The sequence below is a fragment of the Crocodylus porosus genome, unplaced genomic scaffold (assembly GCF_001723895.1).
Source record: "Crocodylus porosus isolate Cpor-Errol unplaced genomic scaffold, CroPor_comp1, whole genome shotgun sequence".
NCBI lineage: Eukaryota > Metazoa > Chordata > Crocodylia > Crocodylidae > Crocodylus > Crocodylus porosus.
In genome coordinates, this window is record NW_017728918.1 from 42454008 (window position 1) to 42481989 (window position 27982).

The window sequence follows — 27982 nt, forward strand, 5'->3', positions numbered from 1 at the left end:
GGTTTGAGGGGGGGGGCACCCGGGGTCCATCTGCGGCTGATCGAATCCAAATCAAATACAGTCTGTTTTGCACACCCCTAGTACTAAGGGCTTTATGCTTTCTATGTTATATGTAAGAGCAAAATGGCTCTTGACTGTGATAGAAAAATGGGAACTTGACAACTCTAGGAATTGTCTTAAGGGGAATGCATTTTAGTAGTATACTTATCCTACTGCCAGGAGCAGAACACTACCTCAGATGTGCAAATATTGTATCTTTCACTGATACATAGGCATTCTATTATTAAGGAGCAAAATTTCCTATTAGTGTAAGAAAGGATAAGTGGATCTACCCCTGGGAATACATGGTTCATGTTGCGTCTTTCCATAACTTTCCTTTCAGTATGCACATAACAGTCCCTGCTTGGGAAGGACAGTGGTTTCTATTTAATATAAACTATTATTTTAGTGGATTGATTATCATTTTAAGAATAGCCACTCCCAGGCTAAGTATGTATATTATCATTTATTCTACTCTTAACTCATTTTGAATATTTCTTAATTAAAGTACTAATGATATCTGCTTACAACATAATAAAAAAAAGGCATCAATGTTTCAGCAGTTAGCTGCATTTTTTTCTTCATTACGCTGAACCTTTTCTTTGTTCATGAGCAGGGATCCTGGTTTTCTCTGATTAAAAAAAAAAAAGGAAAAATCCCATATGAATTGCATTTCATTATAATCATGGAAAAATATGGGTTTTGGGTTACTTTTTTTAAATTAGAAAATTCAGGATTTTTTTTTTTTTTTTATCAAAGAGAATCATGATCCCTGCTCATGATTAATATGTATGCCATTGGTTACTCTGGTGTTGTAATGATTCCTGAAGGAAGCTCCAGGTCCAGAAAAAAGAGTGGCAACAAATTATAGTTTCTGTTTTGTATTTGAAGAAGATGTTCAGTGTGCTGGTTTAACATGGATTAATTTTAGTTTTGGAAGTGAAGTAAAGTCTAGTATGACTTTTTGTTTGAAATATCTGTTTAAATATGGCTTTTGACTTTCAGTTGACACCTCAGGTGTCTGGGCGTGTCGGAAGGCCCTCATCTCACCCATCTCAACATCAGAACAACAGTTATACCATACATATCTAAAAGTGTATTCCAAATAAACATTTCATTTGATTTTTCACAATAAAATATTACAGTTTTCATCAGTAGTTTTGATATTTTAGTTAAGCAGCTTCTACAATACAACTAAATGACTGTTGCTTACAAATTTACCATAATACAAAATGCACCCTCAGACATTATGAACATAATTATTAAAGTAGACATCTGTGTTTAAAAAATAAATAGGGAAAAGATACAATGGTGCTAGCCCTGCAATAACAAAATATTATTATTATTATTTTTTTTTTTTTAATTTTCACCATCACTAGAACTAGCTAGGCCAACATAAAATAGGTCCTGAGCATGTTGGTTTCCCTCTCTAAGGTGCTTGCTAAACTGAAGTAGTTTTCATAATAGTAATTCTTAGATTTGGTAAAAAGACAGTAAAAGGGAGTACAAATAAAAAGGCAAGGAAGATATCTTTTGGGGGGCAGACTGAATATAACTATTCTAAAACTTTTGTTTGTAAATTCTTTGAAAACTACCAAAGATTTGACTGTATAATTTTGAAAATTTGGTTGTGACTAAATCCTTATCCAGTTTTTTAGTAATTTCTCACATGCTTTACCAGTTTAACTCTGTACTGTTCCCACTTTGTTAAAATTTTTATCCTGCTGTTCTTAATGTCTTACAGAAGAGCAAATCAATGATTCTTTAAACTCAAGTTTTGATGACCTTTGGGGAAATTGTAAATTAAAGAGACAGAAGATAGAGTCACTGGAATGCATTAATGCAGCTCAAAGTGATATTTATGTTTCTACACCTGCATTGGAGGATTCTTCCTTCTGCAGCAATGATCGAGAGAACTTAACTCCAAAACAGTGTAATAGAAAACAGTTAAACAAAAAACTGATCTTACAACACTCCTTGGGGGGTGACCTTTCAGAAAAGGGAGAATCTGAAACATTTCCTAACAAGAAACAGGATTATGATGATAATCTGACTTCTCCATCAATTGCGACCAACATTTCATTTCTCCAAGAAAAAGACTTGAGTCATTCTGCTCCTTCACAAAGAATAGTTCAGTTAGAGGCTGCTGCATGTACGAAAGACAGTCACTCGGATTTATTAGTGAGCAGCAAAGATTTTAATATGTGTTCAGTTGATGTAAGTGTTCCTGTTGACCTAAGGGATTGTGCTGGTGGACATAAAACAAAGAGGAAATCAAAAAGAAATAGATCTAGTACAAAACTAACTACCTCAGTATTATGTAAGTCAGGGTCTGAAAATGAATTTCTAGAAGCAATGACCACACATAACAAGATTTCACATGCTGAGAAGGGTTCATATGAAGACTTTTTTTCATCTTCTGACTTGAATAAAAGTGAAATACAAGAAAGCCACTGTCTTGGAGTTCAACAGAAATCATCAAGTTCTCCTGAAGTGACATGTAAAACAGGCTCTTCAAGGAGAGAATCAAATGAACAGTGTAGTGCTCTTTCCAAAAAGAAAAGAAAAACTGTTCAGACAAATGGCACTTTGTTAAAGAGTGACTGCAAACTATCTGAACTTCTAGAAAGTACAAAAAGTGTAACTTTAAATTGTGTGGTAGATGGAAAAAATGCTGAGACTGCAGAAGACTTCGTTTCTAGCTCACTGAACACTCGTGAAAAAAACTGCAGAACTAATGTGAATTGTTCCCCTTATCCTTCTGGTAAGTTTCTGCATAGAATTGAGAAGTTCAGAGAGATAGCATCATGATGCACTGCAGTTCCTGTGCAACTGCATTGTAAAATGAGCTGTGAAATCAAGAAATTCCTGTCTTTCAGAAGCAACTCTACAGGACGATAATACTACAATGATGGTATCACTTTCTTTAAAAACTGAAAACAAGGGCACAGTGGAGCCAAAAGAACACCCACTTATTTTCCCAGACTCTGCAAGTATGGAAAAGTCAACAGGCGATAAGAAGGAAACTCTACTCAAAAAATGCAGTCCAAGTATGTGAGCCTTCTTTTCCGTAATAGTTGGCAACCTATAAACCCTGTACTGTTCTTCAAGGATATGTAATAAATAATGTTCTCATATTTTAAATGTATTACACTTCTGCATATAGTGAAATATGTTTGTGTAGATCCTTATTTGAGGTGCGGGAACCTTATTAATCAAACAGCAGGAAAACTAAATGAAGTGTAAAAAGTAGGAAACCCTCAGACAAACCCCAATGTTTGCATCAGTATGGCTGGAGATACAGAAGTAAGGGAACAAATGCAAAAAATGTATCCCGAGTTGAGCTCTGTGAGTTTCCTGTAGGAGCAAGTAAAACATGCAGTTGGGGACCTCATGTTGAAATCACCTGAAAGGAAAGAGATGATCATCAGAAGTGTGTGTTCGGTTTAGTTTAAATGTAAAGTATTGTGAAGAATTAAAGTCTTGTTTAAACTCTTCTCTTATAGTTAATATGGAGAATTATAACAATAAATCAGTGTGGTTTAAATATTGATGAACTGTAAATAAAGGCTTCAGTTTTATTCTTACTCGAGTGTGAGTTACCCTTCTAATGAAGGATAAAAATACTTCATTCTTTTGGTTGAAAGTTTTAAAAACATGTTCCAGATAACTACAAGAAGTGGTGTTTGCATATCTTGCAGTGCTACATTAATCAATAAATGAAGTGACTGTTTAGTGACAAGGTTTAGACTTGTATTAATTAGGAAGAGAATTAATTTACTAGAAGAGTACATAAACATGCAGCAATATATACTATTTTTAGTGAATAATAATAGCTTATGATCTGAGGAAAGCTTGATATTTTTCCTAGGTATTCAAACTTAATTAAAAGTTGAATTGCTCCAAAGTTCCTCCCATCTACTTGTAACTATTTTTGGCAGTGAAATAAGTTTGCATCCTGACTACATTGTTTTAGACTTGTAATCCTTGTCCAACTTTACTTAATTTCTACATTTCATCTGGAGAACCAGAGAAATAAATGATATAGTAAGTAAGGAATGCAACGTTAATAGATTCTAAGAAAAATTTAACATCCTTCTGTAGCTGTTCAGAAATATGAATGTGGACTTCACTAGTTTTATTTCTAGGCTCTGGGATTTGATTGAATGACCATTATGTTTTTTTAAGCTGCTTATAATAAATGTGGGAGCACAGCGTTCTCTTGGCAACAGTTGTAAACTAAGATCAGTTATGGTCACAAGGCTGAAGCGTTAGGAGGTCAGAATCTTTACAGGCTGCCATCTCTTATCTGTGACCATCGACCAGTTTACTCCCATTTGAGAACTCTGGAAATGAAATGTGGTCCTCCTGCAGTTAATCGGAGTGTTGTCATGGACTTCTGTAGTGGCAGTATAATAAAGTGAGCAAATATTCAAATGTTAGCAAGGCCTGATGAAATTTTATCCTAGACAAGTGAAGGAATAGTTGTAGCAATCTCTGAAGCATTAGCAATTATCTTTGAAAAATCCATAGAAGAGGGGAGAGGTATCAGTGACTAAAGAAAAGCAAACACAATGTCCATCTTTAAACAGAGAGAAAGGGTAGATTTGAAAAATTTCAGACCAGTGAACTGAATTTCAGTATCCCAAAATATAATGAATCAAATGCATTAAACCTTGAGTTTGAAAGCATCTAGGGGATAATAAGGTAATAAACGGCCAGCAGCACTGGATATATTTGGAAATGTTTTCAGATCAATAAAATTAAATTTAATACAGACAAGTACAAAATGATTTTATTTTTATTTCTTCACTGTAGTAAAAATACAAAACGGAGAGTTAACTGGCCAGGCAGCAGTTCTACAGAAAGGGATATGGGATTTAGAATGAACCACAGATTGAATGAGTCAACAATGTGGTGATGTTGCAAGAAAGGAATCATTCTGGGATTTATTAACAGGAGTGTCATATGTCAGATATGATCATCTTAATGATTCCACTCTGTTTGGCAGTAGTGGCCACAGTTGTGTCCAGTTTGGGGCACCCCACTTCAAGAAAGATACTAATAAACTGATCATTACAAGCAAGAAAATCAAGACTGATTAAGATTAGAAGCTGTAACTTACATGGAAAGCTTGAAAGAGCTGTGTTTGTTTAGAAAAGGAAGATGAGGGAATTTCAAGTTTTCAGACATCAAGTTTTGAAAGAAGACGGTGCTCAATTGTTCTTTGTTCATGGAGAATAGGGCAAGGAGGGACTGAATTAATTTTCAGGAAGGGAAATCTATGTTAATCTTAGGAAAATCTTTCTGAGTGTGAGGTTAGTTAACCACTTGGAGCAGGTTATGGTGGTAGGATATGGACCCAGAAAGGGTAAATGGAAGGGGGAAGGCTGTAATATTAAAATCAATGTCAAAACTAAATTTCTCAGCTTGTGACTAAAGAGCATGTTGTTAGAAACAGCTGATAAAAGGCAGCCTGATGCAGCAAGGAGAGAAGATGGAAATTGCAAGATTACAGGTTACTTTCAGAGAGTTACAGGATGGGGAAAAATAGTTAGGTGAGTGATATATATATTGAAGATAACCTGCTAGAAATTATAAGGTTCAATCCTTAGTTGCTTCATAGAGGATCTCTAGAGAGGGCAGGTCTGGGTTCTTTTTTCCCTTCACCCCCTTTCTTGTACAGTATAGGAAGTGATAGCAATGAAAAACAAAGTTAATAACTTGACGAGTCCATAAGTTGGGGTCACAGCCTCTAGATTTTTAATTTAGGCAAGAACTCTAAAGAAGGTCAAGGCCCAACCTGTCTGGACAGAAAAAAGGTGCAGTGGTGGCAGAAGGACTTGCACCAGGCAGGTTCATAAACAGGCACTAAAGACATTACCTTACTTAAATCCAAGATGAGAGGTTTTTTTTCCACATTCAAGATGGGGGGGGGGGAATTTCTTTATCTTAAACTCAAGTACCGCCTCTGGTAGGCAGTGGCTCTGGCCCTAACCGGGGGTGGAGTTGTAGCTGCAGCAAGTGCCTGCCTGGGTTGGACCTGCTGCTGCTACCTGTCTGGGGCTGGAGCTGGAGCTGCTGCCTACATTGCTGCCTGGCCAGCACCAGGGTGGGGTTGGAGTCACCATGTACTCTGTACTCTGGGATGGAGCCAGAGCCACTGCTTAGCATAAGGGGGGTAGAGGGGAGGATGACTGGAATGCAAATGGAAGAGGGCTTGGACAGCAGGGGGGCAGGTGCTGGGGAGGGTATCAGCATCAGGGTAAGCAAGGATAATGGCCTGGCTGACTGCCTCCCAAGTACTTGCTCCCCTGCTGATGCCTTCCCACTGGCCCCCCACTGGTAGAGGGAATAAATTTATGATGTCCCTCATGTAATTAGGTTCTATACATGAAAAATAACACCCCAAAAATTATAACTGACATTTATAAAAAGGTGCCTGTAAAAAGAAAGAAGAAAAAGGACTGGGGTAGAGAACTCTGAAGACTGAGGTAGAGAACTCATTTTTGTTATAAAGTAACAATAATGTTGATGGAGAATTTGGAATATTTTACTTAATAGAAAGTAACTTTTGTTTTTAAATTCGTATCAAATTAAATGCAGCTACATTTATAAATACAGATATGGTACCAGTACTTGGCCCTTTTAACACTAATTAAAACAACTTTATTTGGGAGAAATTACATTTTAGTCCAATCACTAAACTCTAGTAAGGATAATTTAGGCCATTTGGTCAATAACCACTAAACTCTTTTTTTTCTTTATTTTAAAAGAAATGAGTATCCCAAAGTGGACTTTAATTAAACTTAATTTTGCGAAAAATGACCTAATTAAATCTTCAGTAATTGCATCTATTTTAAAAATAGATTAAAAAATACTTTTAATTTAAGAAAATTAATTTTTCAAATGAATCCATAATTTTCAAAGTATTATTGCTGATATTAGAGATTGAGAATTATTAATTCACATATCAAATATGACTTTGGTATACTTCTTTCTGGTAGTCAGCCAAGCAATTTTCTCACTTCTGGAGGGGCCATTTTTAGAAAAGAAGGTTATTTTGTCTGCATATATACAGTTAGTTCTTAGCCAAAGTGCCAGATATGTTCAAAGGTCTGATTTGAAAACAAACCCAAGACTTGTAGCCTCTTTGGAATGAATTAATAAGTACATTCTAGGATCGTATTCTAAATACAAATGTGGGTTTTTTCTTCTGTTTTTTCAGTTTCTTCTATGTGAAGCCATTGCATGGAAATCGAATAGAATAGATTGTTTTACCATGTTTGAAGTCATTAGAAACTCGAGAGATGAAACTAGAGACACTAGTGTAATTCTATTGTCATAGTTTAAAATGTAACAATAATATAAACATTAGCCTGCAGATTATATTTTTAAAAACTTTTAATACTCAGTAACAATATTTGGGTAAAAAAAAGGGTTTAAAGCCTTACAAGATTTTTGGTGACAGTTCCCTTTTACAAGTGTACACCTTTTTCCTGTCAATGCTCTAAACTTCTAATCCACTGGATTTTTTTTTTTTAGGTGTTGGAAATGAAATATCAGTATGTGATGCCAGATGTGGCTCTCGTGAAGTTTTTAATGCAAAACAGAATAAGTACAATGGGGAGTTAAAGAACACTGGGAGAATCAAAAAGGTCAGTCTATTAGACAAAATGTCAAGAATACTTTTTGATTTGATACATAATTTCAGCACCTTTTAGAAATAAATGCAGGTCACATGCAGTGCTATATGATCATAAAGATTTCCACGTGAATTTTATTTTTTCGTGAAATACTGGATAACTATTAGACTGAAATAGCACTTGAATATAGGAAGCCCATGGCATCTTAAATGTCCTGGCAAAGCTACATTGATTAGAGAGGTATAAAGAAGGTGGCAGGCTAAGATAAGCTATGTATGAGGAGAGAGGTATTTATTAGCCAAGTTATTCTCAAGTCAGGGAAAAGGCAAGGTGGGGTGCTACTTTAGAGACTAATTGGTTGAATGGCCCAAATTTTTCTAGGCAATAGCATACTTTGTCAGGAGCTATATATGAGTAAAACTGCATTTTAGACTGTATTAATTGTATCCATTCTAGGAGCATGCTACTAGGATTCCTAGTTCAGAAAAGTGCTTTTAATGTGGCTGCAACCTTACTGTAGTACAGGGGTTGGCAACCCCTGGCACACATGCCATTAGTGGCATATGGAGCCATGTTTCCTGGCACGCTGGGAAGCATGCAAAGAAATTGATTTTTTTTAAAGTTGCTGCTCCAGGCTCCCCTGTGCAGCCACAAGTCCCAGCGTTGCGGCAGGCACTGAGGCGGAACCAGAAAAACGCAGGCAGGGAGGCTTTTTGTGCTCTACTGCCCCCTCCCTGTGCTCCCATGTTGTGTCCTCCAGCCTGTCTGGCCCCTGGAGGGAGCAGCCCAGGTAGGCAGATGCCCTGGCCCCAGCACCCAGAACAGCACTGAGGTACTGAGTGCTGGGGCCAGGCTGTCGGGACAGGGCGGCATGGGGGCAGACGCCGCAGGCAAGCCAGCCCAGTCGGGCCCTTAGGAAGTTGGTGGCTGGGCAGGAAGGTGGGGCTGCCCCAGGGCTCTGCAGGCTTGAGGTGTGGTGGGCAAGCAGGTGGGGGTGCCCCGTGGCACCCGTGGTGGGGCCTGACCCAGCCCACAGCTCCTTAGGGATGGGTCGCAGCCACCCTGCGCACATGGGGATGCTCTCTGTCTGGGGCAGGACGCTGGGCTTGGGAGTCTTCCCTCTCTGGGATCAGCCTCCCTGCACGTTGGGCACAGTGCAGGCAGGGCAGAGCCATCCCTGGTGCAGGGACCTGTCTGCAGAAGCCCCATAGAGCCTGGGAACAGCCACCGCAGCTGCCTCAGCCTGCCCGGGTCCCGGCCTTGCCCACCCGCAGCTCCCCTCAAGGGGTCAGGGCTGGGGCAGGCACTGTACAGAGCTGCTGTGCTGCAGGCTTCTGGCTGACTCGGCCCTGAGCACCAGCTGCAGCAGCTGTTCCCAGAGCCTGGGGAACAGCCTGTGGGTGCAGCTCCCACTCGCATTATACCCAGCACACACAGAGACCAAGCAGGAGCCCCCTGAGCCTGGCATCCTGTCCCAGCCAGCCAGCGTCCCTTTGTGGGCAGAGTGGCTGTGCCCCATCCCCGCGGAGCTGCGCAGGCCAGCTGGGCCCCACCTCCAGTGCTGCTGGGCCCCCCGCTGTGGCCCGAGTAGTGGAGCCCTGAGGCAGCCCCCACTTCCTGCTTGACACCAGCTCTCTATTTACTGAAAAAAAAAAAAAAAAAAATAGAAAACAACTTTAATGATTATTAATAGTATTAAATATGCAGTGCATCCTGCCATATACCCCTTCCGCCCCAGTTTTGTTTTTGTGGCGTGCCGGTACTCCAGCACCTTACAAGGTAGACATTGTGGTTTTTTCAGCACTGGCCAAGAAATGTTGCTTACCCCTGCTCTAGTGTATGTTGACTGCGAGCTGAGTTTTTGGTTGTAGCCGTGTTGGTGTAAGGGCATAGGCAGGCAAGGTTCTTTGGTTAGATGTGATAATTTTTATTAGACCAACTGAGTAGTTGGAAAAAAATTCTTAGCAAGCATTAGGGAGTAGTCACCCTTTGTCAGACATAGGGAGTCTCTGCTAATCTGAGGTTCCAAGGAAAGAAAATTCTTATTCCTCATTCCTTGGAGCAGCAAATCAAATTAAAATAAATTACACAAGCAAATGTACATAGGAAATTGGTGGAAGGTGGAATTAAGGTAAATAGTTAAAATTTCTTGAGCAAGTGAAATTAAATTGAAGAGAATGTTGAGAGAATTCTAAAAATTAGGGCTCCTCTACATGTACAGATAAAGATGCAATGAGATATAATGTGTGGTCCACACAGTCGTGCCTCCTGGCATGCCATGCATGAATGGCAGGCATGATTGTAAGAGTGCACGTTAGATCCCATCATGCCTTGTTGCCCATTGTTGCAGGGGAAGCCCATTCTCGTACCGACAAGAAACAGGCTCCCATGACTGAGAGCCCCTTCAGTTGAGTGGCTCCACCCCCCCCACCCTGGGGCTGGGGGATCACAGCTGCTGCGATTTCCCAGCCTTAGGGCTTCATGAAGGAGAAGTGCAAAGTCGCACACTTAGGACAGAACAATCCCATGTATGGTCTGGGAACCGACTGTCTAAGTAGCAGTTCTGCAGACAAAGACCTTGGGGTTACAGTGGACAATAAGCTGAATGTGAGCCAACAGTGTGCCCTTGTTGTGAAGAATGCTAAAAGGCGTCCTGGGCTGCATTAGTAGGAGCATTGCCAGCAGATAGAGGGAAGTGATTCTTCTCTGTTTGACACCGATGAGGTTACACCTGGATTACTGTGTCCGGTTTTGGGCCCCGCACTGTAGAAAGGGTGTAGACAAATTTCAGAGAGTCCAGCAGATAGCAATGAAAACAGTTAGGGGGCTGGGTCATACGATTTATGAAGAGAGACTGAAGGAACTGGGCTATACATGTGCCCAATGTCTGATCCAATATGTTCTAATTAGAACTTGTTGGAGCAGACTTGATTAATCAAGTTTGTTGAAGCATGCTAATTGACCTTGGCATCACATGTATTCAGCATCCCTGTGCTTCAAAATGTTGGCAGGGTGCTTTAATTAAAGCTTTAATGGTGCTTTAACTAAAGCTCACCAAATGAGCCTGCACCACCATTTTGAAGCATGGGACACTGAATACACAAGATGCTGCAGGTTCTTTAATTAGCTCCTTATTGCGGGTTGTGATTGTGGTGTGATTTTTCAGATGGTGCAACACATTGTGAATGGTTGCCCAGTTGCATGATTTAATCATCATTAAATCAGTCCATGGAGCTACCCCTGAAGCATTCGAATGGTTATCAAATTTGGATATTAATCTATCAATGTTGTAATCCTAAAACATCATATGAAAGAAGTAGTAGTAGCTTCTGAGGAGCCGCTTTAATTAACAGCCCCCTCCCTGCTCCAGAGTATGTTTAAAGACACCCATTTAGTCTGAGTGAGGATTTAATAGCAGTCTTCAACTACCTCTTTAGTGACTTCAGAGAGGATGGAGCTAAACTGTTCTGTGGTGGCAAATGACAAAACAAGGAGCAATGGTCTCAAGTTGCAGGAAGGGAAGTTTATGTTGGATATTAGGAAATACTATCTCACTAGGAGGGTAGTAAAGTGCTGGACAGGTTACCCAGAGATGTTGTGTAATCTCCATCCTTGGAGGTTTTTAAGAACAGGATAGACAAAGACTTGGACTGGATGATATAATTGAAGATGGTCCTGCTTCGAGCAGGGGGTTGGACTAGATAACCTCCTAACATCCCTTGCAACCCAAATTTTCTATGTTTCTATGAAACCCTGCAGGATTGTAACTATCCAGCCTCAGCAGCTGTGGGATCTTGGACGTCATGATTCCCCAGTTTCAGGGGTGCATGAAGTATGGCAGCCACAACCCTGCAGCCCTGGGAGTTTCACAGATCTCCAGGGCATCTGCGCCCCCCCAGCTGCCAAGACCCACCTGGTCCCAGCACCCAGTGTCTGCAACTTTTGGATTCTGAGTCCCTGTGTTGCCAGGACCCAGAGTCTGCAGCTGCTTGGGCTGAGAGTCACCTTTGTTCTGGGACTCCCAGCCCTGGCTAGTCATGTTACATCCCTGTGGCTGGGAGCCTCCTCAGCTGACAGGACTCCTAGTTGCAGGAGAGAGCCCTGCTACACATGCTAATTAAAACTCAATAGAAGCCAGCTATAAAGTTAATACATATTTTCAAGGTTTAACTTTATAGCTGATTAGAGCTTTTTACAGCATGATAGCTACTTTGCATATGTAGCTGGTTCCAAGTTTAGTATATACATGATCCCTATAACATAGAGGGAGACTCAGTCAGCTAAAGTGGTTAAAAATCTTGGATCGTTGTTCTGCTGTGAAGCTATCTGAAGAATTTTGGACAAAACAGCTGATCAGAAGAGCTATTTTTCTTCTTTGCTAAAATATTAAGAAGTTGTAATTATTAGATAACTTCCAAATTATATGCTTCTCGTGGAGGCAGGATACTGGACTAGATAAACTGGTAATCTGTTCTGGGATAAAATTATGACTTTACTTCCTGTCTTTGTTTATACTATTTGATTCTTTTCTTAGCTGTTCACTTGCATTCTTTTTCTAACAGAAGGCAACTATAACAAACTTGCTGCAACCTCTTGTTGATGCCTCAGAAGGTTTCTTGTCCTGACTGAATCATTTAATTTCTTGTCACTGAAGTCTGGCAAAAGTGCAATACTCTTTTGCACTTCTTAGGAATCAGGACATTGAACCTAAAAATAATGCTGTTTATATACTCTATCAGATTTGTTGCTCCAGATTCATTTGTTCTTTGGAAGAGAAGAATGAAGGACTATTTAATTGTTGTCTTTAAATACTTAAAGGGTAGTTATATGGAGAATGATAATAAGACTCTTCTCTGTGGCTACAGGGGTCAGGGCAAGGAGTAATAATTTTAAATTGTAGCAAGGGAAATTTAGGTTGGATACAATGGAGCATTACCTAGAGAGATGGTAGAATCTCCATCCTTGGAAATATTAAAGAGCAGGTTAGAAAAACACTTGTCTGCAATGGTTAGACAAGGATAGGATGATCCTGCCCTGAGTATGGATTAGACCTCCTGAAGTTCCTTCCTTCCATAATTTTCTATGCTTCTACTTCCTTGAGGTTTTTAAAAACAAATTAAAGTGGGGGGGGGGCGGGAGAAGCAGTAAAACATGGCCTGCAGGCTGGATCCGGCACACCAGGCCATTCTATATGGCCCATGGGGCTCCTCCAGAAAAACAAGTATTACTGGATTGCGGCTGCCCCTCTGAAAGCTGTTGGGGGTCAGGCTTTCAGAGGTCATGCACTGATCAGATGGGCTCTGCAATTCCACCTCCATGGACCTCCCTGCACTCCATCTCGGAACCCTGTATGGGGACACCGAGTGCGATGGTGTGCGACTGGACAGCAGGCGAGTGGTGCTGGGAACTCCTGCCTGCAGGAGGGAGAGGTAAGGTGGGGGTTTGTGGGTAAGTGTGGACCCCCCCCTGCCCGCAGAGGCCCTTGGGGCTCTTCTGGCCTGTTACAGGCACAACCCCCAGCAGCGCATAGCTCCAGCTGAATTTTGGGAGCTGCATGTGGTGGCACAGAGCCCACCTGCCATGGCCCATCTCTGTGCCAGTACATGGGTCTCCTGGCACTGCAGGCGGGAGCTGTGCGCCATAGGGCTAAGCTGGGCCGGCTCTGTACCTCCACGTGGGGCTTCCAGCACTCTAGTGGGGAGCTGCCCATGGAGACATGGAGCCTGCCTGTCCCAATGTTGTGCGACTTGCCACAGCTCCTTGTCCACGTGCCATTGGGTTGGGTGGGCTCTGTGCCTCCAAGTGTGGCTCCCTGCTGGAGTGCTGGAAGCCCCACATGGAGGCATCCAGGCAGATGGCAAATGGCTCCTGCCTGTAGTGCCAGGAGCACCACGTGCTGGCATGGAGCCAGCCTGGTCTGGTTTTAAGGCATGTGCTAGCAGACCAGGCCAGGCTGGCTCTGTGTCATCATGTGCAGCTCCTGGAATTCAGCAGGAGTTGTACGCCACTGGTGAGCTCTGCGTGCCATGGGCTAGGAGCACCCTTAGGGCCTACCACCTGCTGCTGTAACTGGAGGCAAATGCTTTGCACTGGGGGGGGTTGGAGAGGCACACTCACCTACAATCCACATCCACAGAGCCCTTTACAAACCCCACACTGCCCCTACAAATACCTCCCACATACATGCACCCCACCCATGCCCTACAAGATATAAAAGAGTACACCTTTATTTTGAGCTAGTATGCAAGAATCTCTATGCAACCGCACATAAATCAGGACACAAATATTTTTTTAAATATTATGTTCATTGTTCAGTGTAAGAAAAGGATTGCAAGAAGTGTGCTGGGGAGAGCGCAGGGGAGAACAACAGCAATAAAATAAAATAGATTTGATTTTTCAGATTAAATAAAATATTTACATTAAATATAATTTTTACTCTTTTAAACATTAAATATAGTGTTTACTCTTTTGCTTCTTAACTTATTTTTAACCTAAATTTCCTTTCATTAAGGTTGATGTATGAAAGGTCGAGCCCCTAACAACTATAAAACTATGAATTTTTTTTGTGTGCGCCATTTTAATACATTATGCCTTCCCGCAATCTAAATTTACGTACTGAAGTGACGTGAGTTGCTTAATTATTCTTCTAAATTACATTAATTAAAGTGAAAAAGTTTAACAGTTGGTAGGGTCGGAAGGAACCTGAGCAGATCATCAAGTCCAATCCCCTGCCATGGCAGCAATGAGTACTGGGGTCAGATGACCCCAGCAAGGTGTTCATCTAACCTCCTTTTAAAGACCCCCAGGGTAGGAGCCAGCACCACTTCTCTTGGAAGTTGGTTCTAGATCCTAGCTGCCCTGACCGTGAAGTAGCGCCTTCTGATACCTAGCCTAAATCTACCCTCTGCCAGCTTGTGACCATTATTTCTGGTCACTTCTGGTAGTGCTCGGGGGGAACAGGGACTCCTCCAATGCATGCTGATGCTGGTCCCCCTTATCAGTTTGTAAACGGCCACTAGATCCCCCCTCAGCCTTCTCTTGTGGAGGCTGAACAGGTTCAGGTCCCATAGCCTCTCCTCGTAGGGTCTGCCCTGCTGAATCCTGATCATGCGGGTGGCCCTCCCCTGGATGCTGTCCATGTTGTCCATATCCCTCCTGAAGTGCAGCACCCAGAACTGGACACAGTACTCCAACTGTGGTCTGACCAGTGTTGCATAGAGGAGGATGACCTTGTTGGACCTGCTTGAGATGCATCTGTGAATCCTAACCTATTTTTGTCCGCCCACCCCTATAACCTGTCTAGGTCCAATTGTAGCCTATTCGTTCCTTCTAATGTGCCCACATCCCCCCACATCTTAGTGTCATCAGCAAATTTGAACAGGGGGCTTTTTACCCCCTTGTCCAAGTTACTGATGAAGATGTTGAACATGCAGGCCCGAGGACCGAGCCCTGCAGAACCCCACTGCCCACATCCCTCCAGGTCAAAAATGACCTATCCACCACTGATCTTTGGGTGTGGCCCTCCAGCCAGTTGGCGACCCATTTGACTGTGTAGGTGTCGACACCACAGTCCTCCAGTTTCTTAATGAGACTGGGGTGAGAGACGGTGTCAAAGGCCTTCTGAAAGTCCAGAAAGACTATGTCCACTGCTACCCCTGCATCTAAGGATTTGGTGACCTGGTCATAGAAGGCAACCAGGTTGGTCTGACAGGACCTGCCTCTAATGAACCCGTGTTGGTTGCCCCTAAGCATAATCTCTCCTGCTGGTTCCTTGCAGACATGCGCCAGGATAACTCTCTCAAAAAGCTTACCCAGGACCAAGGTAAGACTGACTGGCCTATGGTTTCCTGGATCCTTCCTCCTTTTTTGAAGATCAAAACCACATTGGCACTCTTCCAGTCCTCTGGCACCACGCTAGAGCACCATGAGTGCTTGTAAAGCTGTGCCAGGGGTCCCGCTATGACCTCTGTTAATTCCCTCAGCACTCTGGGGTGGAGATTGTCGAGACCAGCTGATTTAAATACATCCAGTCCCTCCAGAAGTTTCCTGAATAGGTCCTCACTGACAGTAGGCCTGGGTGCGCCTCCGCTGGAACCTATGAGGGTCCTGGTGGGGGCGTGCTCTGGTCCCTGCTCAGAAAAATGGAGGCAAAGAAATTATTAAATAGGTTAGCTTTGCTGTCTGGTGCGATGACCAGATTTTTTAGCATGTCCTGTGGAGGCCTCACATTACCTGGTACCTTCATTTTACCCCCTATGTATTTAAAAAAGGACTTCTTGTTGTCCTTGATCTGGGTAGCTAGTCCCAGTTCCATCTCTGCCTTAGCCTTCCTGACCACCCCCCTACAGCCCTAAGCAACTGAGGTATAGTCCTCCCTGGTGATGGCCCCTCCCTTCCATTGGGTATACGCCTCCTTTTTAGCTAGATGTTCCCCTATGCTTTTGGTGAGCCATGGGGGCTTTTGCGCCCTCTTGCTTCCTTTGATCCGTGTTGGGATTACCTCCCTTTGGGCTTCGAGCATCATCTCTTTAAGGAACGACCACTGTTCCTGGACACCCGACTCCTCTTCCCTCAGGGACCTCAGTGCCTCCCCGGCTGTTCTCCTTACCTCATTGAAATCTGCTGTCTTGAAGTCCAGGGCTGCTGCCTTGCTGCAGGCCTTTGCCACCTTGCGTTGGATGGTGAATTCCAGCAGGCAATGATCACTATCACCCAGGTGGTCGAGCACCCACAGACCCCTCACCAGGTTGTTGCCCGTGACCAGGACCAGATCCAACAAGGCGTCTCCCCTGGTGGACCTCCTGGGTTAGATGGAGGTCCTATATCTTGGCTACCTACTTGAGCAGTCAGACTGCTCTTCCCAGCAGATATCTGGAAAGTTCAGGTCACCCATGATGACCTTGTTCTTTGACCTAACTACCTCTGTGAGCTGACTTAAGAATTCCTGGTCTAGCTCTTCCCCTTGGTTGCATGGTCTGTAGTAGACCCCCACTGTTAAGTCCCCTTCCCCTTGACTTCCTTGTATTCTAACCCAGAGCACTTCAGTGTGCCTCTCTTATGACCCAGTGCCACTCATTGAGGATGTGTATTTCTCCTTGATGTAGAGTACCACACCCCCACCTCTCCTCCCCGTCCTATCCCTCCTGTATAGCCTATAGCCCTTGATATTCACCTTCTAGTTGTGTGTTGGGTCCCATCACGTTTTGGTGAGCCCCACTATGTCTGGGTTGGTGTTAGCTAGCAGGAGGGTGAGTTCCTCCTGCTTGTTCCCCATACTACGAGCATTAGTGTAGAGGCATTTGAGGCCTCCTGAAGATGCATGCACTGCCCCCCTAATCTCAGTACTACCCAGGCCCATGTTGCTTACCTGGGTATTTGTCGGTCTAGGCTGGGCTGTTCTTGTGGGCGACGCTTGGTTTAGTAGTCCGAGGCTTCCTCCTCTCTCATGGTTGTTTAGTATTTTAATTATATGTGGATCCTACTGCTCTAGTTATAGAAATCCTTTTAGAAATGCAGTCTGTTAAATCCATGACTTTAGCTTGTAAAAAACAGTATGGGAAGCACTGTTAAATTATAGTGAGCTTTCCCTGAAACTTAATTCAGAATAAAGGCTGATAAGAAATATTTTCACTGGCCATAGGAGTATTACATTCTCAGGAAAGAAGGTTGTTGCAGTAGCTTTTCCTTTAGTTAAACTTTGAAGATAACTGTCTTCAGGTGACAGCATATCAATAACCATTTAGGATTTAAAATATAAGTAGTGTAAAAGACATTACATTAAAATAGGAAAAAATAAAGGACTTGACATACAACTTACAGTAATATAAATGACAGTTAAGTGTTACAGTTGTTTGATTATATTCTTCTCTCTATTCTAAAACAGACCAAGAATTGTATATTTAAATATAATGATGTCATAGTGTTATCTCTCACTTCTTCACAAGCTTCAGACTCCTCATACAACTTGTATTTGTTACTGATGTTTGGCTTTTTTTTGCTGGTCTTAAACAAGAATTAAAATCTAGAGGGGTCTTACTACAGTATTTTTGTATCTGGATTACAAATCATTCATGTTCATGTATCCTTCATTTATCTCTATCACTAACAGGAATTGAATTAAAAGCGGAATTTATATTCATAATTCTGTCCAAGTCATATTTATTGGGTTGCAAGAGCTGCAAGCTGCTCCCAAGTTCAAAAAAAGGAAAAAATAGAAGAGGTTACAACCACCCCTAACTTTAATAGTATCCGGAAGTTTAATGATTTTGTTCTAGGCAAGTGGTATGAGGTTTATTTTAGGCGGGTAAAGGTACGGAGAGTGTAAAAACTTTTGTGGGGGGGTGTATTAAAGAGCTTTTTTATGTTCCTGTTTAAGGAATCAACTTTGATTCCGTGCAAAACAAAGAGTTATGTTCTCAGACAGGCTGTGCTGTAAGAGACAAAGAGTGTGGATTAATGCCCATGAATGTCAGCAAGTGATTTTCCTGAATCTTTGAGGTTTGTGGAAGGAGAGAGCCAGGACAAAATAAATTATTTGAGCGTTGCAGTACATTTTCTCCTTGTTATATGAGGAAAAATTATATGGCTCTTTGTCACTCTGCCTAGGAAAGGTCATTTAAAAATCTGAATTATTTAAAATATTAAAGAATTCAAACCTGTTCATGGTAGCCATGTTGAAGGGTTATCATTTTATATTAGGGATATATGACTGTGTGGCAGTCACTGCTTCCTATCATAGCAGAGACATCTTTTGAGTTATCTAAGTAGCAAAAAACCTGCAATCCTCCCCCCTCCGGCTTTAAATCTTATCAGATTTGTCTGGCTGCCTGGCTAGAGAAAATACTTTTCTTCCATGCTTTTCACTGAAGAGATTTATTTTATTCTGACTCATTCAGATTGCTTGAGGGTTTTTTGATCAAACAGGTATTATACCCCATTTTCCTGGAAAAGGTAAAGTTAATCATGGGTTCTTCTATTATTTGCTTACATTTTACACCTAAGTCAGGGTCAAGATGAAGGCAGACTGCATTATGTAGAGTTTCCTCAATTCTGGACTTATTAAAAACAGCAAAACCATTGCCCCTCTCACTCCCCCCTCTACACACAACCTTTTTCAAAGAAGTGTCTCTTTAAGACTTTGCTATTGTATCAATAGGAATTTGATTAAGGTATTTCTTATACTAAAACAATTATTTTGATTAGTAGAATGAGCTACTTTAGAAGCTAATGTGAGAAAAGAATTAAGTGTGGTGAGGGATAATGAAAACCATATCTTCTCAGATAGACCAGGCAGAATGCACTTAGTTGAAATTCCTTAAGGTTTGTTTTTCAACAGCTTCATATTGGCATGCATGCTTGTAGCTCTTGTATTTGAGTGAAGGTACAGTTTTTAATGTTGCACTTATGAGGTTTTTTTGTTTTTGTTTTTTTAAAGGAAAGGGATTTTATAACAAAAGTCTAAGCTTATACTGTGGAGAAACTGGTTATGAAGTAGGCTGCTCTGGATTCTGTTATTAGAGTATATTACTGTTTGGGGAAAATTGTTTACAGCACAAGCTTTTAGTCTCTTGTGAAATTTTTGCCTTTATAAAAAAGATAAGGTGTTTGGCCAGAAAGGCAAAGAAGGTACAGGTTGCCCATATTTGAAATGTCATTGTAGTCTGACTTGGATATAAAAAGCTTTTACCATGATAAATATAGTCTAGTCGGATACATTCAGGTTTTGTCCTCCACTTAAAAAGTTCAGAAGTTTAATAATTATAGTCAGAAACAAATCATTTTTGGTACTAGAGGCTAACTTAAAATTAGAAATAATTTTATTTTAAAAAAACAAGAAAGGGATGGGAAACATCAACATTTTTTACAATTCTTATTAGGAAAACATAAAGAAGTTTCAGAGCAGCATAGTGGTTTAAGGAAAAAAGTGCTTAGGGTCACATGTGGAGAGAAGAGCATGGATGACACTTGAAATATATTGTTATTGGGTGTTGAGGAAAGGGGTAAAGTTGGGAATGTGAATTTCCTGTATCAAGTGGATGTGATGTATCTATTGTTGCAGGAATCTGTGTGAGGGAAACTAATTACTGAATTGAAGAATAACTTTTTTAAAAGTAAAGTTTAAAGGCAGCAGATGGGGGGAGGTGGGTTCACACTCATTCAGAGAGCAGAGAACTCAAGTCTTTTGGGTGTTTCAGTTGCACATCATCAGTTGAATGAGATGTTGAATTAAAAAGAGAGAAATTATTTCTATGGGCAAGATACTGCTTATTCTGTCGTTATAACCAAAATGTAACTCTGATAATTTTTTTAAGATTTCAACGTGTGGAGTATTGCCTTCATTCAGGAACAGTGTCGAAATCTAAGAACAGTCCTTCATTTATAAATTTGAATTAAATACAGCCTTAAATAATGTGAATTCAGTATAATGTCTGAGTGGCTGGGCACTGCAGGCTTCTCAACAGTAAGTGCCATGCCACACTGCACCATATGGGCATCCCCTCCATACTGCACAGCAGGTACTGCGGTCCCTGAGTCTTCCTAGCCAGGGACTCCCTTGGCCCCATTGGCAATGCTGTTCCAAACCATACACCTCTATGGGCAGGAGCAGGAATCAAAAGCTGGAGGAGGGAGAGATAGATCAGAGACCCCAGTAGAAACAGCAGGAGAGAGATTGGAGGAGCAGTGGCAAGGCCAGGAGTTGGGGGGGAGGGGGGACTTCAGGTTAACCCCTTGGGAGCTGCATGGTGCCTTTGGGACACCAGTTAGAAATAGCAGCCTTTGATTCTCCAATACACTGCTGCATTGCAGTGATGTAGTTGAATTGTGAAGCCTCATGATTAAGACTCATGTTTCTTATTAAATTTTGGATACAAGAAGCATATTGTGCTCTCCCAGCATGCCACTTCCTACAGAATTTCAAGGTATAATTTTTTTCACCTCTGTATTCTACTCTGTACCCTAACTATTGTCATTTTTTAGCACCCTGCCCAGAGCCACCTTGCCATTCAGTGGAAGGAGCAAATTTCTCATACTTTATAGTCTAAAGCAGTGGGTCTAAACCTTGTTACACTTGAGTTATCTTTTATTGGACTCAAGGCACCCTTCAGAAAAAGCCAGCTCGTAGCTTTCACTTGTTTTATGATTATGGTGAAAAAAATTGAGCAATTCTACTGTTGCAAAGAATTCAGAAAGACCACAACAGGACAGAAATATTTTTATTCCTGCAGATTACTATTTAAAATCTCTGGGTTTATCTTTTAAACCTTATTTGCGTGCTTAACAGTGATAATTTTGTGCACCACCTTTAAATGTCTCCCTGGTTGGGAATCACTGGAGTTCCTACTACCTTTAATTCAGAGTAAAATCCTTAGTGAAGTTAATGGAAGGACAGTATAGAAATTAGCAGTAAAATACAAGTGTTGTGGGTAAAAAAAGAAATGGGCATTTTGTTTCGATTTATTCAGTACCTTATTATTACATTAAGTTTGATGTTATAATGAAAATATGCTAGAAAACCCAGGAGTGTATGCCAGGGGCTGCAAATGGTTTGGCAGTGAGTCAATGCAAAAAATGCAATTTCTCCTTTTGGCTTTGGAAACCACCAGAAGGAAAAACGGCTGCTGGTTAGTTCCTCCCATTTCGGATACTGAACTTTTGGAAAATGCACATCCTATGTAAACTAGGTGATATCTGGCATGACTCTGTAGCCCGGAAATCCTCTAGTTTTTGTAATTGCATTCTAAATGAAACTTGCTGTAAATCAACCTGAACAAAAGACTTCCTAAGCCTTATTTAATTATCAGTTGACATACTTTTTGCATTAACAGAATTCTGAGTGACTTAATGAGCATTTTTTGCACTCATTTAAATTAACACTTTGTGAGGACATAATATATTGAAAGGAATTGGTGGTCCTCAGTACAGTAGCAAGGACAGTGCCAGCAATATACCATCATGACCATTCTTACACTACACTGGGTGCCAGCTTGCTGGGAGGTTTGAGGGAGGCACAGCTGCTGCTCTACAACTAAGTCTCTTGGGTACTGTGGTAATGCACATAATATATAATAATCTATTAAGAGGTTTGTTTGGTTTTTTTTACTTATGCTGTTTTACTCACACATACAGAGTTATATACTTCTCTTTTTACAGAACTTAAAAGTTGCTGTATTGCAGATTTATGAGCTTTGAAATCAATTGATTGAAGTTTTGTTTGAGTATAAACCGAAGCATTTTATTTGTAAAACAAAGTTGGAAGTCAATGTAGGCGGGAGAGATGTATTAATATTAAGCAGGGTTCCAAATCCAACAGAGAAACTGACTTTTAAAGCAGAAGTTGTAACTTTTTAAATGATTCTTTATTCCTGGTTTATGCTAGCTTTCATACTGTATGTATATACATTTTTAAGCAAAGCACTGCTGTAGGATTCTTGTTATATTGACTTAACAGCAAACCATCAAGTTAATTAACAAACCAGAGCAGCAGGTTCTGTTGTGGAGGTACATGAGAGTATAGCTTCACACATTTAAACAGTTGAAAAAAGGGAAGGGGTTTCAGTATTTCAGCTCTGGCCGTATGGTATTTATTTATTTTTAAAGTATTGCTGTAGGAACATTAAATAGCTCCCACTTAGCTTTGAACATAATGCTTTTGTTTATATTGCCTTATATTGCAATTAAGAAACAGATTTAAGCATGCAGAGCCTTCTTCCATATTATTTAGAGACAGGAGCAGTCATTGCAGGGATCCTGGTTTTCTGATTTAAAAAAAAATCCCCAAAAGTTACCCAAATTCCACATTTTTCTGAGATTCAAATGAAATGCCACTAGTGTGCGTGTGTGTGTGTAGACCTGGGTGCGACACTACCCATGCCTTCACCTGAATAGTGGGATCCTGGGGGTACCCAATAGCTTTGCCCAGTTCCCAGGGTAGCTGCTGCAGGGTCCCCGAGCAAGAACCTCCCCTTACAATCAAACAACCTTGCGTTATAAAACTATGTACAGTATTTAATTATTTACAGGGTAACCTATAACCAATGCAACAGAACAAATGTTACACCACATGACCTGGTGATGGTGGCTTAAGGGTTAATGCTTCTTGGATACACATTACACTAGGGGAAGGTATACAAATACCCACAATAAATAAGGAACCAATAAATAAGTACATTGATACTCCAACTAATAAATCATCAAGAATTTATTTACACATCTATAACTTGTACACTGGGTACTGAGGACCCTGTGTGCACTGCCCCTGGTGGGGTGTCTCAGGGAGCAGGACTGCATCTGTTCCCCTGCACAGGATTTGTGGGCAGTCCTGGCGATGACATCCCTCAGGCAAGCTCCAAGGGGTCTCAGTGCAACAGGCGTGGCTCCTCCCCTGCAGTCCCTACAAGAGAGCTGATTCCTGCCCAAACTCCTTCCCTGGCTCAACAGGGAGCAGTGTGTGGGCTGCAGGTTGTAACAGTTTTCCCTCGCCCAGCACATCCTCACAAGCCCCTGGTAAATGCAGCCCTTCCCAGGGCCCTGCCTGCCCCTGGGCTTCTGGTGGCTGGAACAGTCCCTGCCCCTTTAGCCCAGGGCTCCCTCCAGCACCTTCGCCTGCCCCTCCCTGGTGCTCTCTCACTCACAGGGGAAAAACCAGGGCAGTCTCAAGCAGTCTCCCTCTAGCCCTGCGTCTGCTTCCCCTGCTGTGCTCACCCAGCCACACAGGGTCTTGCGGGAGGGTCTTCCCAGACTCAGAGGCTCCTCGCAGGCAGCTCCTCTCTTGTCCTCCCCGGGCAGGGCTCCAAGGGGACATACTGCAGCACCCTCAGCCTCTCCCTGCTGCTTCTGCAGGGCTCTGCCAGGGGCTCTTGGAGGGGCAGCCATGGGGAGATCCTTTCCCTGGTCTCCAGCCTGTCTCTCACCCCCTCTCTCTTCTTTGTTCTCCTTCCTGGGAAAACTGCTCCCCTCTTTTAGCCAAGCCTCTCAGCCAATCCCAGGCCAGGGCTCTTCCTGTGGTTTTGCTAACATCTCTCATTCAAACCCTGTTGGGGTTACATCACCACTCCCACTTCCAAGAGGGCCACCTCCAAAATAGCTTCACTCTTCCTTGGGTCATACGGTGGCCTTACTGAGACAAACTCTGTCTCTTTGCACTCTGCAGGGCAGCCCTTCCTATTCCTTTAGGTGGGTCCTGATGCTGCTACGTATATAATTTTAATCAAGGAAAAATGTGGATTTTGGGTTACTTTTTTTAACCCCAAAATTGGGAATATTTTTGGTAGGGAAAACCAAATGATCCCTGATCATTAGATTTGGTATAGTTTTTAAATTTCACCCATTCTGCTGTATCGAACGGGTACATTAGTTCGTTCTTTCTTTTGTTTATTCTTTTGTTCTTTCTCTTTCTGATTTACTCGTCTCCCATTTCTTTCCTATAATACCCATCTTGTTTATTGTTTTTACCAGTGTTTGCATGCATGTGTTTTTATCGAACTGTCATCTTCTCTTCTCTCTTTCCACACATTTTTGCCTTCCAAGCTGTTTTCTGATGTTGTTTTCCTTCTTCTCCTGCTAAATTTTCCTCTCTAATTATTATGATTATTGAATGCATAATGATCAAGTAATGATATTCTCTACTCAAAGTTAAGTGTGGGGAATGTTGTTTTCTGCTGTCTAACTCCCACTGATAAGTTAATCCACAGTCCTACCTGCTTGAAAGGTGGGAAAGATTTGGGGATTCACATTAGTGTTGACAGCAGGTTCTTCTGGAAGCTTCACTTTTCATATTAGTGTCTTAAAAATCTAAAGCTGTTTGCCCCATCTCACTCAACCTATCTGATTGTTGGGAAAATTGTTTTACCTTTGGAGACTCCTGTCTGATATGAAAGTCTTGAACTCTTACTACTCCTGCCGTGCAGTCTTTCTGCTGTTGTGATGTACTTGTCTGCGTAACTTTTTAAAATAGGAATAAGGGGTGTTTCACTACTTTGACCCGCTTTTACTCTTTGTGAATGAGTAATTCAGTGTCGTCTGTGCTGTTGATCATTGTCTGACAAACATATATTCTAAAGCTGCAAATTTTGGTGTAGAATTCACTCATGGTGATTGTGGGCCAGAACTGTTTTCATTTAGAAGTATTGTTTTTAGTCTTTGTGATTGTAAAAAGAATATGGAAAACTGTGTGTAAAACATCTTAGGGAAGTTCACCAGGGTTTGAAAATAAGTTGAAATAATTATTATTAAGCATCCATCATCTAAGTTACAGGAGGTCCTGAGGACTGCTGTTTGTTACCACAATATCTAATTTTTCCAAGGTTCTGTGGAATTTGGTGGTTTTGCCGTGAGATTTGACCTTTTACTTCATTCAAACAGCAAATATTTATTTTTGTCTCCTGTTTTGCTGGGAACTTACTTTGCCCATCTTTTCCCACAAGGTTCAATTGGATTACAGTGCATATATTTTGCAGCTAGAGCTAAGATTCAGTTTGTGGAAGAGAAGTATAAGTTGGCAAGTTGGATAATTATTTCAACCAGTAGATGGAGGGAGGTCAGCTGGAGTAGATAATGTACAAATATTTTTAATATTTTTGTATGTCCCACTGAAACTAATTTAAAAAAGAGACATTGCCAACTATGAGAGACAGTTGTTCGTGCATTTGGTGTGCGTAGGAACGTAAGGGCCTACTACACGTTCAGATTAAAGCTGCACAGAAGCCAGCTATGGGGTTACATATTTTCAAGCGCTAACTTTATAACTGGCTGGCTCTTTTTATAGCTGGATAGTCATTTTTGTGTGATAACTACTTTACATATGTGGCTGATCTTACTTTGCATGTGTGGCTGGTATAAATTTATCACATAATTAACCAGTTAACTGTGGAATGTATGTAATGTGTAGCAGGTGCCGAAGTTAGTTTCATGCCAGCTGGATAAGTTAATATAATGAAATTAAGTTCGTTGCTGAGGACTTGGATCATTGAAGTTTGAGAGGCTGAGCATGTCATAGATTGGAACTGACTGATTCCTTACTGTTTCAGTTTTATGCTTCTAGTTCTGTCTTATGCCCCCATAACTGTAGGCCTAAAACACTGCAGTGAAAACCTGAAAGCAAGTACTGATTTGGGTTTTTGTTTTGTTTTGTTTTGTTTTGGGGGCGGGGGGGAGTGTTGAGGAATTGGAAGAAGTCTGCAAGGGAAATGTATCATCTAAAGCCGAATAGGACAGGGAGTACAAAACAGAAAGAATGTTGTTCTTGCTTTCTGTGTTTATTCTTAACTGGACTTTGTGAATGCAAAATAGCTTCCTGGTTTCATACTGTCACTGGCATGATTCCCTAACTAAATCAGATACAGTATTTATGGTCATCCTTTATGAATGCAAAATATAGAAGGTTCAGTTCTGTTATTTGGCTTGGTATATGAGGACCACCTGAGGTACTCTGTTTCTATCCCTAAAATAACTCCACTCTAGTAGGTCATGCATTAGAGCTAGTAGGGAAGTATTTGGACAAAAGTATTGCATACCAAAAGATGGTATAAATTGTTTGACAGCCTGTGTTTCTTGGACAAATTCCACTTGGCCTGACAACAAAACGAGATCTAACTTCCTTAGGCCTTACGGCCAGAACTTAGCTAGTTATAAATTTAAAATATTATTGTTACCAAATAACTTTTTATTGTGGTTGTATTTATTCTTGAGAGTTAGCCTACAAAACAAATTGAACATTTACTTCTTAGTTTTTTTACCAGATGGTGTGATGTCCTGTTAGAAACAAAAATCAGGATTCTTAGAAAGTACTGTGATAGTTTTAAACCTTCTTCAAGGAACACCTGCTCAAACTTAGCAATAAGTGAACATATTTTGAGAGTGTCTCTTTTGTGGTGTAGGTCAGTTCACATACAGGAAGTATCACATTGTTTTACGTTTTGGCAAGGTTTAGAAATGCTGTTTCCTTTAAAGCATTGAAATACATGTTTTATATTTCATGTGATTTGGAAAAAATATAGCTGTTGGCAGACTCTACAATGAAATACTTAATGCAACTCTGTATAAAAGAAAATGCTTAAAGGGTCTAATATAATGTGGTATGCAGTCCACATTTAAAATATAATTCAAAAGAATAATCTTTTGTTTAAAAGTACAAATATGCAGCTCTTTAGGAATCAAATATTAATGGTGAATAAAATGCCACCTTTTCCAGTGTTTTTAGTAGCAATAATCCTGGCATAAATGTGCATTAGAAACTCATCATGATGCTCCCCAGATGCTTTTTTGCTAGTTAAAAAGAAACTGTTAACTCAAAAAATGTTTTGTAATAAAACCAAAATGTAAAATAAAACAGACAAAAGTAGTGTAGATGAAAATAAATTGTATAAAAGGAGGGTTAAAAGGGAGCAAAAGCAGTTAACTTGAAAAATGTAGAACTGAAAATTAAGAAGCATAATTTGGCTCAATTTCTGCTGGGTAACCATCTTAAAGCACCCTCTGTTCTTACTGAAGTAATAAAACAAAATGTTGTCTGCTTCACTAATGATCTTTGACTTGCATAAATGTTTACTTTTGGTTAAAGATGGAATAATTCTTAAGAGGGAGAGAAAATAGTTTGGTGTTTAGGGTGCATATACCTAAAGCCCCACAGGCTTAAGGTGTATACCTTAAGGTCTACAAGTCCAAGGTCTACATGTTTGTCAATGAGTTTTTGCTCCTGCACATTGAATTTAGTACCTCTAATGGGGGGTACTAAATAAATGAGCATTAGGCTGCCCTAATGTACAGCAGTGGAGGCACATGCTTTTTTAGTGAGACTTAATGCTCAGTAGCCTATTTTTACAACACATTAATGTATTAGCATGGTTTTTGATGTGACACTTTAATGCACAGTAAAATAGGCTACTGTACATTAAACTGCACTTGTAGACCTTAAGCCTCGAAGGTTGCTTACAGATGTAAAAAAAAAAAAAAAAAACCCAACCCAAAACAGTACTTTACTTTAAACTCATCATGCACCACCTCTTTCTCCCCCTCTCCTGTCCTCCCCCTTTCCCTCTCTCCCATTGTGGATCAGCCTGAATCATTTTAGATTAGACCAGTAATCTAACATCTGTTCCAGATCCCTTCCCAACACGTTAGGCTGCAGTCCCCCAACATCACAGGATGCATTGCGACTCCCCACTAATTCCTCCCGCCCCAACAGGGTGGTCTTGCCTCTGTTCCAGCTGAGCTGTGTGGCCCTGCCCTCCAGGCTGTCACAGAGCTGAGACAGCAAAGTCTCTGTTCCCCAGCCCAGCCAGAGGAGACAGAGAGGGTGG

General features: G+C 41.2%; 1 protein-coding gene across 1 annotated transcript in view; it reads left to right on the top strand.

Annotated features, from left to right (window-relative positions):
• The window catches only part of MCPH1 (microcephalin 1), a 212043-nt gene that overhangs the window by 21254 nt on the left and 162807 nt on the right, over positions 1-27982 (top strand). The window contains exons 8-10 of the mRNA XM_019537499.1: positions 1784-2803; positions 2919-3089; positions 7585-7697. Coding sequence (XP_019393044.1) covers positions 1784-2803; positions 2919-3089; positions 7585-7697 — 1304 coding nt within the window. The remainder of the gene's footprint in view (positions 1-1783; positions 2804-2918; positions 3090-7584; positions 7698-27982) is intronic.